At 37.5% G+C, this 15,017-nt stretch overlaps 1 protein-coding gene across 9 annotated transcripts in view; it reads right to left on the reverse strand.

Moving 5' to 3' along the window:
- LOC106870348 (membrane-associated phosphatidylinositol transfer protein 2-like) overlaps nucleotides 1-15,017 on the reverse strand; it is a 141,066-nt gene that overhangs the window by 43,126 nt on the left and 82,923 nt on the right. For 5 of the 9 annotated variants that reach the window (XM_089342428.1, XM_089342433.1, XM_089342427.1 and 2 more), the window contains exons 4-7: nucleotides 12,428-12,631; nucleotides 8,753-9,001; nucleotides 7,587-7,931; nucleotides 47-139 (exon numbers count right to left, since the gene is read on the reverse strand). In XM_089342428.1, the coding sequence (XP_089198554.1) occupies nucleotides 47-139; nucleotides 7,587-7,931; nucleotides 8,753-9,001; nucleotides 12,428-12,631 (891 nt within the window). Of the gene's footprint in view, nucleotides 1-46; nucleotides 140-6,142; nucleotides 6,188-7,586; nucleotides 7,932-8,752; nucleotides 9,002-12,427; nucleotides 12,632-15,017 lie in introns of all 9 variants that reach the window. The other 4 variants (XM_089342426.1, XM_089342432.1, XM_089342431.1 and 1 more) reach the window with 1 other exon arrangement.

The following is a 15,017-nucleotide window of genomic DNA, read 5'->3' on the forward strand; positions in this document are numbered from 1 at the left end:
AATACAAGAACACATTGTGAATATCAAAACAGAAAGACAAACATACCAAGGGCATCATAGAACTCATCATCATCGGAACTTGATTCCTGGAGTTGTTCGAGACTTTCTAAGCGCCAGTCGGACAAATTTCGGTTCGAATCTGAAACCCAAAAGACGCTGTCATCAACAATGGTTGTCAATAGTTTACGATTCAAACACAAAAATATTTCAATAAGATTTTTCAGGCATAAGATACATACTCTTAAGTAAGACCCTGTAACCTGGGTATGGAAGACTTCTTTGGGAGAAATCTAATTAACAGCAGCAGCTTTAAAACAAAACAATGAACTCAATACAACAATCTACTCAAAACAACTACATACTCAATACCACAATGTACCTAACACAACTATGTACCCAATACAACTATGTTCACAATATAACAATGTACCCAATATAACAATGTGCCTAACACAACAATGTACCCAACACAATAATGTACCCAATATAGCTATGTACCCAATATAATAATGTACCCAATAAAGCTGTGTACCCAATACAACTATATACCCAACAACAGTGTACCAAATACAATTACATACCTAACACAACAATGTACCAAATATAACACTGTACCCCTTGAGTAAGGAAGCTTCATATTACATCTTCATGACCAGAAATTCTACACACACATACATCCTACATTCATATAAATACATAAACAAACATACATATGTACATATATATATACACTCATACCTGTAAACAAACATAGACACATATACATACTTAAAATACAGAAGCGCATACACCCCTGCTTTAGTCTAAAGTGCAAGGTTCCACATGCCCCTTATAATAATAATAATGGCTGTAATAAGTCATTTTTCAACAACACCAAAACTTTAACAACAATAATATTGATGACAACAACAATAACAACAACAACAGCAACAACACCTGCAAAGTATTTAACCTGTATAAAAACTAATATTGAATTATTTGGTATTTTAACAACAAAAATTGAAAACTGTGTTATCCAAAGTTTTTCTTTTTTTTTTGGCAAATTAAAGCAGAAATTAGATTAAAACTCAATTAGCACACAATTCAAAAAAACAAAAATCAAAAAAAAAAAAACAGTATATTTTAGGGAAAAGCTAACCTGTACAGAAATTAGTATTTAGTTATGTTATATTTAAACCACAGAAATTACAACCTATGTTAGTAAACAAATATATTTGTCCTGTTGGATAAGCAAACAAGCTAAACCATGCCAAAGAAGTGTCATTTTAGTCATTTAAGAACAAACAGGCAAACTCATACTTTTACTTCCAGTTTTGTGTGTTCTAAAATGTTTTGCTTTCAACATAGAGTCTCACTCAGGCCTGATTCCTTCTGGCCAAACAGGTGCAACTCCAGCCTTGCCTGGCCTCCCATTTATAAATTTAGAAAAGAAAAAGATGTTTGCATATATCTGTATATACATAGTGCAGTGCTCCGCAACTGGTGTGCAAACGTGATGGTGCTAGATGTGCCTCAGTGTAACCTGCATATAATTTTTTTCCCTATACTTTCAGTTATATTTTTAGTTCAGGTGTGATGCCAAATTTTGAAAAGAATATTGTTGTTGGCACTCTGTCGCTTACAACGTTGAGAGTTCCAGTTGATCCGATCAATGGAACAGCCTGCTCGTGAAATTAACGTGCAAGTGGCTGAGCACTCCACAGACACGTGTACCCTTAACGTAGTTCTCGGGAATATTCAGGGTGACACAGTGTGACAAGGCTGACCCTTTGAATTACAGGCACAACAGAAACAGGAAGTAAGAATGAGAGTAAATTGTGGTGAAAGAGTACAGCAGGGTTCGCCACCATCCCCTGCCGGAGCCTCGTGGAGCTTTAGGTGTTTTTGCTCAATAAACACTCACAACGCCCGGTCTGGGAATCGAAACCGTAATCCTATGACCGCGAGTCCACTGCCCTAACCACTGGGCCATTGCGCCTCCACCTGAAAAGAATATAAAGCGTACCACAAATAGAAAAAAAAGTTGTGGAGCATTGACACAGTGTATGTTTTATATTTTATTGTGAAGGTTCATGGCTTAGTTGTTAAGGTGTTTTGCTTGGATCATGATCATAAGGTCACAAATTCCATACACAGTAGCATGTGATGTCCTTGAGCAAGACACTTTATTTCACATTGCTCCAGTCCACTCAGCTGACAAAAATGAGTAAAACCCATATTCCAAAGGGTTAGCCTTGTCATACTCTGTGTCACACTGAATCTCATTGAGAACTACATTAAGGGTACTCATGTCTATGGGGTACTCATGTCTATGGAGTACTCAGCCACTTGTATATTAATTTCATGAGCTGGTTGTTCCACTGATGCTATTCGTCATCTAACTAACAGAGTGCCAGTTAGTTATTCTTATATTTCATTAGGAAGGAAAGAAAGTCCTGTCACATAGAAAAGAAAAGAGGTTTATTTCACAACTGCATAATTTGAGGTGCAGTCCCACAGTGCAGCATCTTGGGCAAGTATCATCTACTCCAGCCCTGGGCTGACCGAAGCTTTGCGAGTGCATTTGGTAGATGGAAACTGTATGGAAGCCAACTGTTAACAAGTGTGTGTGTGTGTGTATTTGTATCTATATGTGTGTATATGTTTGTATCTATGTGTGTGTGTGCATGAGTGTGCGTGCATGTAAATGTGAGAATCTTATGGTTTTTCTGGATATTGTCTAAGCAAAAGTATGACATGATGCTTACAATCCTTGGTGCCATTACAACTGCTCACTAGGCACTTTCAAAGACTGGTGAAATATTTAAAAAATCCTTCATTTAAAAAGCCTGTCGGAAGAGCATCTGGCTGTAAAATCCTGCCTCAAAATAATTCCCCATCTAACCCATACTGGCATGGAAAAATTACACTATATGAACAAACTTTGCTAGAAGTGGTTTCAGGTGGACTGGTGTTGAATGAGCTAATCAAACTGAAAGCTACGTTACTGAACAATTATAACTATTACACAACAGGATAAACAGCTTCAGCTTAGATATTCTTTTGTCTAGTTGAAGACAAAAAAAATATTTTAATATAATTCGTTATTAATGATGGAACTCGAAGTAGATAAAGCAATAAATAATGGCAGGAAATATCGGATCAAAGACTTTTTGGCTAGAAGGATCAGCCATTGACTTTTTCTATTCAAAGGGTTTCTTAATCCAGTATTTACATGCTATTATTCATAGCATTTAAAGTGGTGAACTGGCAGAATTGTTATTTATCCCCAACCCTGAAATTGCTGGCCTTGTGCCAGAATTTGAAATCATTATTTATAGCAGGGGTTTTCAAACTTTTTGACTTGCGGACCCCTTTACATTTCAGGCTTTACCTTAAACGCTTATGAAATTTATACATAAATATTTGCTTAAAATAACATATTTTTACATTTATTTATTTAACAGTATTTAACAAATAGGTTTGTCAATTAAAAGATTTTGATTAAAAAACATATATAAAATCAAATTGCCCATAAAAAGTATTTGCTGTCCACGGACCCCGTGTCTTGTCCTTGCGGACCCCCTGTGGTCCGCAGACCACAGTTTGAAAACCTCTGATTTATAGCATTATAAAGGTAGCAAGCTGACAGAATTGTTAGTGTGTCACACAAAATATCTATCAGCATTTTTTCTGGCTTTATGTTTGGAGTTCAAATTCTACAGAGATCGACTTTGCCCTTCGTCCTTTCAAGGTCAATAAAATAAATGCTAGTTGAGCACAGGGGCTGATATAATTGACTAGCCATCTCCCACCAAAATTTCAAGCCTTGTGCCTGTAGCAGAAATGGCTATTTGTAGCAGTATCTACAATGAGCTCCACCATTAGAAACAAATTATTTCACATCTCTCAAAGGTTCTAGGTTCTTACTGGCATAAACAATATTTCAATTATACATTTTAGCATTTTAAAATTCATCTTGGCATAAGAGTATTTTAACTGCAGAAATTAAAAAGAAAATTGTCATTTAAGAGATATACACGACTCTAGGATAAATAGCTTCATATAAGGACATTTCACATAGTGAAAAAAATATACCACAATCATTTTTAATATCACAAACCAGGAAATGAGACCTTCCTGTCCATTCATATATTTTATATTTGAAATGATTTTTTGTTGTGAAGACATTTGACCTAGTCGTTAGGATGTTGCACTCGTGACTTCTAGATTGTGGTTTCAATTCCTGGACTAGACGGTGCATTGTATTCTTGAAGAAAACACTTCATTTCAAGTTACTCTAGTTCACTCAGTTGTAAATGGGTTCCAGTAATAGCCGAGAAGTTAACCCTATGATGGACTAGCATCCTATTCAGGAGGAATGTTGTGATTGTGGTCACTTTTACACCTTAAAAACCGGATAACCACCTTTTATTGAGTCCTAGGACTTGAGACAGTAATGTAAAAGCAAATGGTTTTTATTGTATTTTATTTTCTAATTTTAATTTCCACAGTTAAAATACAAGATAGCCATAGTTGGGGAAGAGATTGCAGATAACAGAGAAATTGTCATTGTTTTTCTAACATCCAGGGGGAAGGAAAAAACAATTGAGCAGAATTAAAAACTGGAACAGCTGAGGTGCCTCACTGTGTGCTACTTAACATGCAAATATATGCAGTCAAATCATACAATGTGTGCAGAGCAGCTTTTAAATGTTCTTAAGATGAAGAAGCACTGTGTAGCTTGAAATTTCTCCACTTTCAACTTCATCTTCCACATTTTATATACCACATAACATTTCAGTTGGTGTATTTTTTGGTTGTCTTCATTAACGTTATCTACACTCAGATGTTGTGTGGTTAAGAAGCTTGCTTCCTAACCACATGGTTCTGGGTTCAGTCCCACTGTGCGATGTCTTTGGGCAATTGTCTTCTACTATAGTGTCAGGCCAACTAAAGCTTTGTGAATGGATTTGGCAGATGAAAACTGTTGTCACTGTTTGTCAGGTCTGTTGCCAGACTTTGGTACCTGAGTGGGATACTTCGGAATATTCAGGACGGGCATTAATTTGTAATAATGCTAAAGTGGAGTTTTGAAATAAGTGTATCACCGTAAATCTGAGGGTGTACCATTGAATAGTTGGATAGTGAGGGGGCAGTGCCATCCAGTGCACCCCCTTAGCGATGGATATGCTGTAAGTACCAGATGACAGAGGTCTATATTAATTTCCTGGCCATTGTGGCATGCACCGCTCTTCCAAGGGTGCTCTTCACTGAGAGTCCAAGGAGGCAGTACATTCACTGTGAGCAAATTAGGGTGCTCAGAGCAAAGCCCTGCTGGTTTGCATACAGAAAGCATGCAGATTCTGTACACCATGCTAGCTCAGGGAAGCAGGCATAAACAGTTTCCTTGCGCATGTTTATGAGTGCATGTATGTACAGGTGTATAGATTCAGGTATGGTGGTTTGGTTAAGATGCTTACTTCCTAACCGTTTGGTATCAGATCCAATCCCACTTGAACCCAAAAGCATAGGGTTTGGAAAGCAACTAAAACAGTTTTGGGCTGACCAAAGCCTTGTGAGTAGATTTAGTAAACAGAAGCTCAAAGAAGCCTTTTTGCGCATGCATGCACGTCCACCTTTGTGTGTATCTATGTCTATACATGTATGTATATGTGTGTGTATATCTGTATAAACTAACTGAAGATAATGAGAGGCAATACTGCAGAAAACGCTATGTGGAAGACAGAAATTGGAAAGATGAAGTCAACAGTTTGGAAATATCAGACTATTGTAGCAATAATTGATAATATGGAAGCATTGTGTTCAATATCCATTCCTTCTTCACAAAATGCCATCTAGCAATGGTCAGATGATATATATATATATATATATATATATATATATATATGTATATATAATATATATATCATATGATATATAATATATCATATATATATATCATACATATCATCATCATCATCATCCTATATACACATACATATATATGTGTGTGTGTGTGTATGTATACTAAAAAACTAAAAAAAAGCCAGGAAATGTTAAATTCTGCATATGATGGCAAGTTTGAGAGCATGTGCCACAGCAAAACTACATTCTAAAAAAAAAAAACTGCAAAAGCTCCATGGCTAGGCTATATACAAACCCCTTTGGATTTCATGTGTGGAATCAGTTGACTGGTTTTCCTGATCTAAAACAAGCAATTGTTTATAATAAACACAATACAGAACAAAAAGAGAGCAATCTTTAAAAAAATGAAATGTGAATAAAAAAAATAGTTTGCTGCTGAATATTGTGATTAAAATAAGAAATCGTTTAGTTAAGAAAAAGAAGACAGCGCCCAGAGCTAGAGCTCTTGCAGATCTTCTCTGGTCAGTGAAGTTAATGTAGGTGGGTTTCAGTTTAGACTTCTGCAGGCTTTGATACAGTTAGGAAGCTGTAGTGGGGAGGCAGTTCTAGGAAGGAAGGGTTCAACTTGTGTTGAATGTAGAATCAGGGTGAGAAGATGCAGGAGGGATTACGAAAGAAAAAGAAGTGGATATATATATATAAAGATGTAAGTGTATAAAGAGCTGGGTATACGAAGCAGTGGGTGCATAACAAGTGTTGCAATGTTATATCCCAGTGTTATCTCTGCATTATAACTCAGTGTGTTATCCGCCTCGTGTTATATAGAGTTAGAGTTATATCCTAATATTATATCCCAGGGTATCGAGACAATTTGGCACAGCCCTTTTGACACTGTCTATTCGGCATTGCCTATTTGGTGCCACTGATTTGAAGCTGACTTATTTGACATCGAATGTTGTAATGTTTCTCTCATTCCTGCATCTCAGCTCTCTCTTTCTTTTATGTGTGGGAGCATCTAGTTAACTGCGTATGTATGTGTATACTCTCTTTCTCTCTCTCACTCTCTTTGTATGTGAATATTTCTACATGTGCATGTTTGTGTGCGAACAGCTTCCAATGCCAAAACATACTGTCACTAAAACAGGTTGAATGTCCAGTCAGCTGTGCCAAATTGCCAGTATTCAAACAGCTATGCCAAATTGTCTCATTTCCTATATCTCACAATATAAGCCAATTATTATAAACCAATGTTATATCCAGTGTCTTAGTGTTATAACCCAGTGTTATATCCTCATATGCTATCCCAGTATTATACCTCAGTGTTATATCTCGGTATTATAACCAAACATTGTATCCTAGTATTATATATCTGTTATATCTCAGTGCCATATCCCAGTGTTATATCTCATTATTATAACCCAGTATTGTATCCCAGTGTTATATATCTGTTATATTTCTATGCTATATCTCAGTGTTATCTTCCAGTATTTTTTCAGAGCTATATTTCAATATTATAACACAGTGTTATATTCCAGTGTTACACCTCAACGTTACATACTACATCCAAGTGTTACATCCCAGTGTTATAAACCCAGTATGATATTTCAGTCTTATATCCTATTGTTATAGCTTAATATTATAACACAGTGATATTAGTTATATAACCTCGTGTGATATCTGAGAATAAAAATAGCCCATTACATTCCAAAGAGAAAGTCGGATTTAAGATTCAAACTTACCTGCAACAGACTTTTTAGATCCAAAAGAGTGAGTTGAGGTCAATGTGTCTGTATTTGACAGATGGTCCGGAATACTAGCGTATGGTGATGTCTTTGAAAGACAGCTGTGAATGGCATCAGAAGAATGAGACGAGGTCAGAGGTATATCTGTTGTGCTGGTTTTAGGCATGGTCAGCTTCTTGCTGTCAATTGGTTCAACGTTGTCATTAGCATTGGCCATTTTCTCAGCCAGTGCAGCTTGTGTCTCTCTTTCTAGGTGACGAATATCTTCCAAGGTCAACCCATAATATTCATCTTGCCAACACCAAGCTTGACGGTGAGCACGAAGCATAGTTTTCCGTAAACCTTTGAGTTAAAAAAAAAAGGTTTTGTTTTATAATTTTTCAGGAGTGGCTGTGTGGTAAGTAGCTTGCTTACCAACCACATGGTTCCGGGTTCAGTCCCACTGCGTGGCACCTTGGGCAAGTGTCTTCTACTATAGCCTCGGGCCGACCAAAGCCTTGTTAGTGGATTTGTTAGACGGAAACTGAAAGAAGCCCGTTGTATATGTGTGTGTGAGTGTGTCTGTGTTTGTCCCCCCAACATCATTTGACGACCGATGCTGGTATGTTTACATCCCCGTAACTTAGCGGTTTGGCAAAAGAGACCGATAGAATAAGTACTAGGCTTACAGAGAATAAGTCCTGGGGTCGATTTGCTCGACTAAAAGGCGGTGCTCCAGCATGACCGCAGTCAAATGATTGAAACAAGTAAAAGAGTAAAAGAGTAATTTTATATTTGTGAAACGAGAAGGCAAAGGGGCTGATACAGCTTGGCACCAGTGATGTTGCAACTCATTTCTACAGCTGAGTGAACTGGAGCAACATGAAATAGAGTGTCTTGTTCAAGAACACAACACACAGCTGGGTCCGGGAAACGAACTCACTACCTCATGATTGTGATCCCGACACTCTAACCACTGAGCCACATGCCTTCACACAACGACATTGCAGAGTAGGTGTAAGAAGCTGAATCTGGCCAATTTAGATATAAAACAGACAGAATATTTAGACTGGACTTGGCCAGTTTAAATGCTGAAGGGTTAAAAAGCCTTTCCAATAATAAAAATATGAAGGTCTCAATATTGAACTAATTGCTTTAGTAATAAAACAGAAAGGTAAACTCACCGATATCATGAATAAATCTCTCAATTTTTGTCTGCATCCCCCAGTATCTAAACTCTACTTTACACAACTTGTAAGCCGTCATTATAGCGTGGATAGCAGTTGGACCATTGCGACAATAGTTTGAGTATTCTTCCCGCCAAGTATCAGTCAGAGGGCCGCGGCTGGTCTTCACTGACTGATAAAGCGTTGGGTCCTCCTCTTTCTTGTATTCACTGCCGGGTACCGCATCGGTCACGATGTCAATGAAGTCTGCAAGTGAGAGGAAAATAACTGATGTTATTCACAATATAAAAAGAGAAGCTAAGATTATATCATTTTAATCGCAAATGACCAAATAATGAAATGGTATAGTAGTGGTGATGGTGGTGGTGATGCTGGTCGTAGTGGTAGTGGTGGTGGTGATGCTGGTCATAGAGGTAGTGGTAGTGGTGGTGGTGATGCTGATGGTGGTGGTAACAGTGTGCTGGTGGTGATGCAGCAATAATGGTGTTGGTGGTGGAGGTGGTTATCGTTGTCTAGTAGTAGTAGTAGTAGTAGTAGTAGTAGAGTGTCCTAATATAGGATGATAATCATAAATCTTGCAACCACATGGTTTCAAGTTCATTTCCACTGTGTGGCACCTTGGGCAAGTGTCTTATATAGGAGCCCAAGGCCAACCAATGCCTTTTGAGTGAATTTGGTAGATGGAAATTATGTGGAAGCCTGTTGTGTGTTTGTATATAAATACACACACATACATAGTTAAATGATGATGATGTATATACATCTATCAGTGTGTGGCTTTGTATCTGTATGCACACCATCAGTGCTTGACAATTGGTGTTGGTTTGTTTACATCCCCATAACTTAGCAGTTCAGCAAACAGCACTAATAGAATAAGTAACAGACATAAAAAAAAAAACTGTACTGGGGTCGATTTGTTCAACTATGAGCCTTCAACATGGTGCCCCAGCATGGCCGCAGTAAATGACTGAAAGAAACAACACATGTCTAACTATGTGGAAAATATTAGTTTGCTTGTAAACAGGAGAGGGTTGGCAACAGGAAGGGCATTAAGCCATAGAAAACCTGCTCCAACAAACTCCATCCGACTTGTTCAAGCATGGGAAAATAGACATTAAGACGAGGATATGTGTATGTGGTGAGCTGGCAGAATTGTTAGCATGCTGGGCAAAATGCTTAGTGGCATTTCATCTGTCTTTAGGTTGTGAGTTCAAATTCTGCTGAGGTTGATTTTGCCTGTCATCCTTTCAGAGTTAATAAAATAAGTACCAGTTGAATGCTGAGGGTCAATGCAATTGACTTACCCCCTCCCCCCAAAATTGCTGGCCTTGTGCCAAAATTTGAAACCATTATTAAGTAGATGTTTAAGGCAGTGAGCTGGTGGAATCGTATATAAATATTGTGGTATGACGTCAGCGACTGGGGAGCTGACCGGAACGGCGAGCTGACCGGAAGAGCAACAGGGGCAGAGGAAGCCTCGATCGGGATTTCGTGCTCTTTTAGAACGGGGTTGTTGTGAGGAGAGGACGTGCCAAGCGATCATCTAGGTGTTGGGAGAAGCAGCTGCTATTTCTAGTGTTCTTCGGGTTGGGCGAGCCACGAGGGTCGGATACCACAGGACAGACTCGTACTTGGAAGGAAAACCGAGGTAAGCCGATTACATCTACTCGCACGCATACACCACAAATATAGCAGGTCTCATCTACCAAATCCACTCACAAAGTTTTGGTTAGCCGAAAGATATAGAAGAAGACACATAGCAAAGGTGCCACATAGTGGGACTGAACCTGGGACCATGTCGTTGGGAAGCAAGCTTCTTACCACACAGTCATGCCTGTGCCTATGTATACAAAGGTAAAAAGTAATATCCTTTTTATATTTCCAATTCATGTAACTTATTTCTTTTCCTTTTTGAATATACGGCTATATTTTAGTGAAACAAAAAGAAAAAAAACCAAAGAAAAAGACTTATTCCATTCATAAAACAATGGGCCATGTACAAGCAATAATAAAGTGGTGCTGTTGATAAAAGCAATGCAAATAATAGAGCTGTATTTAGCTATTGTTTAAACTAAGATATTGCAGCGAGATATTAATTCCCAGCATTCTGTCAATCTCTGGTGCTCCTGTTGGTTGATGAGGGAGATAAGAGAGGAAGGTGTGGGGAGGTTTAGTATGTGTTTACACATGGAAGCTTCCAGAATGGAATGACTACTGAAGGGGAAGAACAAGATGAGACGCAGTAGCTTCAGGGATTTAATAACTTGTTCAATGATTTACTGATCATCTCTTCTCTTCATTGGAGGAGAGATAAACATGGCTACTTCATATACGGGATATACACTCACACACACACACACACACACACATATATATATATATATATTCATATATCCGGTATATATATATATATATATGTATGCATGTGTACATAAACACACATACATATGTATATATATTTATGCATGTATATATATGAATATATTTACACACACACACACACACACACATACATATATATATATAAATATATATACACAAAAATATGCAAATACCTATGTAAATATGTATATATATATAGATTTATACACAAATATACCTATATGCTTGTCTATATAAATACATACAAATACACACACACACACACACACACACACACACACACACACACACACACACACACACACACATATATATATATATATATATATATATATATATATATGTACACATAGACACACAAACGTGTGTGCATGAATGTGTTGTGTGTGTGTGCTGTGTGTGTGTATGCATGCATGTTTTATGTAAAAACCATGTGTAAAAACAATCCAACATTAACTGAAAGAGCCCTCAATACATTTAAGAGTAGAATGCCATTTCCTTGAGAGAGTGAAAGACGATTTACACATGTGTAAATCCAAATATCCAGTATATATATATAGATGTGCATGTTTGTGCCTGTGTGTGAATCTAGACTGTACTTTCAAAAGCTCACACACACGCATATGCCTATGTACATAATGTGCAAGTGAACATGTATATATTTCATGTATGCAACGATATTACTAACAGTTAGCCTGAAAAGGGGGGACAGTGCCCATTCCTTTCCAAGTTTTACCATAAGCGCAAGCGAGGCTGTGTGGTAAGACACTTGCTTCCCAACCACATGGTTCTGGGTTTAGTCCCACTCCGTGGCACCTTGGGGAAGTGTACTGGCCATCTTTTATGTGTCATCCATACAGGTGCCTTGAGCTAAAATCCCTTCAAGACGATGCTTCAGCAGGGAACAGTCCAATGACTAAAACAAGGAAAATATATGTGTGTGTGTGTGTGCGTGTGTAGATGTGTGTGTGTGTGTGTGTGTGTGTAGATGTGTGTGTGCTTTTGTATTCATGTTTGTCCCCCCGCTCACCACCACTTGGTAACTGGTGTTGGTTTATTTACATCCCTTGTAACTTAACAGTTCAGCAAAAAGAGATTGATAGAATACACACTGGAGTCGATTTCTTCAACTAAACCCTACAAGGTGATAACCCAGCATGGCCCCAGTCTAATGAATGAAACAGGTCAAAGATAAAAGATAGAATAGTACCAATGACAACATCAAATTCAAATAACAGCAACAACAACACTAGTAACCACAACATCTATAACAAAAGTGCCAACACTTACCAATTGTTCTGTCACGTTTATCAGATTCTTCTAGACCAAAAATGTTCTCCTGTTCCCCGCCATCATTTTGGTATCTCGTCTCAATTTCTAACGAGAATTTCTCCACAAATGGACACTTGTAGCGCGTCTTTGTGTAAGGGTATGCATTCCATGCTTCCTCTTCTACTCGTAGAGCAGATTTGGGTAGAATCGAGCGAAACCACCCTGGAATTAAGAGACCACAATAAAAGGACAGTCATATAATACAGTCATTGAATAAAAGGATGGTCATAAAATATAGTCATAGAATAAAAGGATGGTCATAAAATATAGTCATAGAATAAAAGGATGGTCATAAAATATAGTCATAGATTAAAAGGATGGTCATAAAATATAGTCATAGAATAAAAAGACAGTCATATAATACAGTCATTGAATAAAAGGATGGTCATAAAATATAGACATAGAATAAAAGGATGGTTATAAAATATAGTCATAGAATAAAAGGATGGTCATAAAATATAGTCATAGAATAAAAGGACAGTCATATAATACAGTCATTGAATAAAAGGATGGTCATAAAATATAGTCATAGAATAAAAGGATGGTCATAAAATATAGTCATAGAATAAAAGGATGGTCATAAAATATAGTCATAGAATAAAAGGACAGTCATATAATACAGTCATTGAATAAAAGGATGGTCATAAAATATAGTCATAGAATAAAAGGATGGTCATAAAATATAGTCATAGAATAAAAGGATGGTCATAAAATATATTGTTGTATTTATTATTTTTTTGTCAAATAAACACATGCACTCTTTTTATTTATTTATTTATTTTTATTTTTTCTTCACACATTTAATATTGTTATTTTATTATTTCAATGCTTGTCCTTTGTCCAGAAATCTTTCGTCACACATCTGTGACCTCTTCAGTGAAACTTCTCATTTCCGTTGTAAAATATAGTCACAGAATAAAAAGATGGTGATTTAATGAAATTACATTTAAACAGGACATATTTTTATAATTAACTCTAAACTCTCCAAGTAGAAAGAGGAATACAAAAAATTATGGTCTGGCTAAATCAAAATGTTTTTTTGTATTCCTCCTTTCTACTTGGAGAGTTTAGATTTAATTATAAAAATATGTCCTTCTGTTTAAATGTAATTTCATTAAATTTCTAATGCTTACATTGCTCAATTAAATGGAGTCGCATGAAACGATCGTACTGAATTACTTTTGGATATCCTTGTTGCTTATTTTGATTTTAATCACCTTATTTTGAAACTGTATGGATAATACCATACTAAATTCTGGTGCCTAAACTTAAGCACCATATTCACCTGAATCTATATATATATATATATATATATATATATCAAGACTATTGATAAGGTTGCAAGACGCAACAAAAATTTTAGGAGAATAAAAAGAAAAAGAAGTAGAAATTTTACCGGTGAGTGTGTTAAATTTAAGGCACAATAAGAAAATGACTCTCCCCAGACACAACAGAATATGCTTCAACACACGAAATCACATAAAAAAATCTTGCAAACCAAATCCAAAAACGAAATATATATATATATATATATATATATATATATATCATCATCATCATCATCATCATCGTTTAACGTCCGCTTTCCATGCTAGCATGGGTTGGATGATTTGACTGAGGACTGGTGAAACCAGATGGCAACACCAGCCTCTAATATGATTTGGCAGAGTTTCTACAGCTGGATGCCCTTCCTAACGCCAACCACTCAGAGAGTGTAGTGGGTGCTTTTATGTGTCACCCGCACGAAGGCCACTCAGAGAGTCTAGTGGGTGCTTTTATGTGTCACCCGCACGAAGGCCAGTCAAGCGGTACTGGCAACGGCCACGCTCAAAATGGTGTATTTTATGTGCCACCCGCACAGGAGCCAGTCCAGGGGCACTGGCAACGATCTATATGCCTTCTTTTTATTCTATCATTCTTTTAGTTGTTTCAGTCATTAGATTGTGGCCATGCTGGGGCACACACATGACTATCACCTGGATCAGCCAGGCTGTCCAGTGCCGAATTGGCTCTGCTGGCTACAGCATTTGCTCCATTCTCCTTGTGCTCTCGCCATTCTCTTCCATGCTGTTTCAAATACCTTTCTTAAATCATCTTCCCACCTGATTGGAGGTCTTCTGAGTGGTCCCTTCCATTCACGCGAGTATCACTCAACAATTGCACCGATTGTCTGTGAACCTTGCGACATGACTGGCCCATTGTAGCTTTGCATAGTAGAATTCTGTGACAATGTCCTTCACTCCAGTTCTATCCCTGATCTTCTTTCTTGTTCTGGATGTGATCCCTTAGCAAGTTTCCTAACGTCAACCTTTCCATGGCTGTCTGTATTGTAACCAGATGTTGTTCTTCTCAATTATACAAACGATTGCTGTTGTTGTTGTTGTTAGCACTCCGTCGCTTACGACGTCGAGGGTTCCAGTTGATCCGATCAACGGAACAGCCTGCTCGTGAAATTAGCGTGCAAGTGGCTGAGCACTCCACAGACACGTGTACCCTTAACGTAGTTCTCGGGAATATACAGCGTGACACAGAGTGTGACAAGGCTGGC

This window comes from Octopus bimaculoides, chromosome 26, assembly GCF_046866305.1.
Source record: "Octopus bimaculoides isolate indiv1 chromosome 26, ASM4686630v1, whole genome shotgun sequence".
Lineage (NCBI taxonomy): Eukaryota > Metazoa > Mollusca > Cephalopoda > Octopoda > Octopodidae > Octopus > Octopus bimaculoides.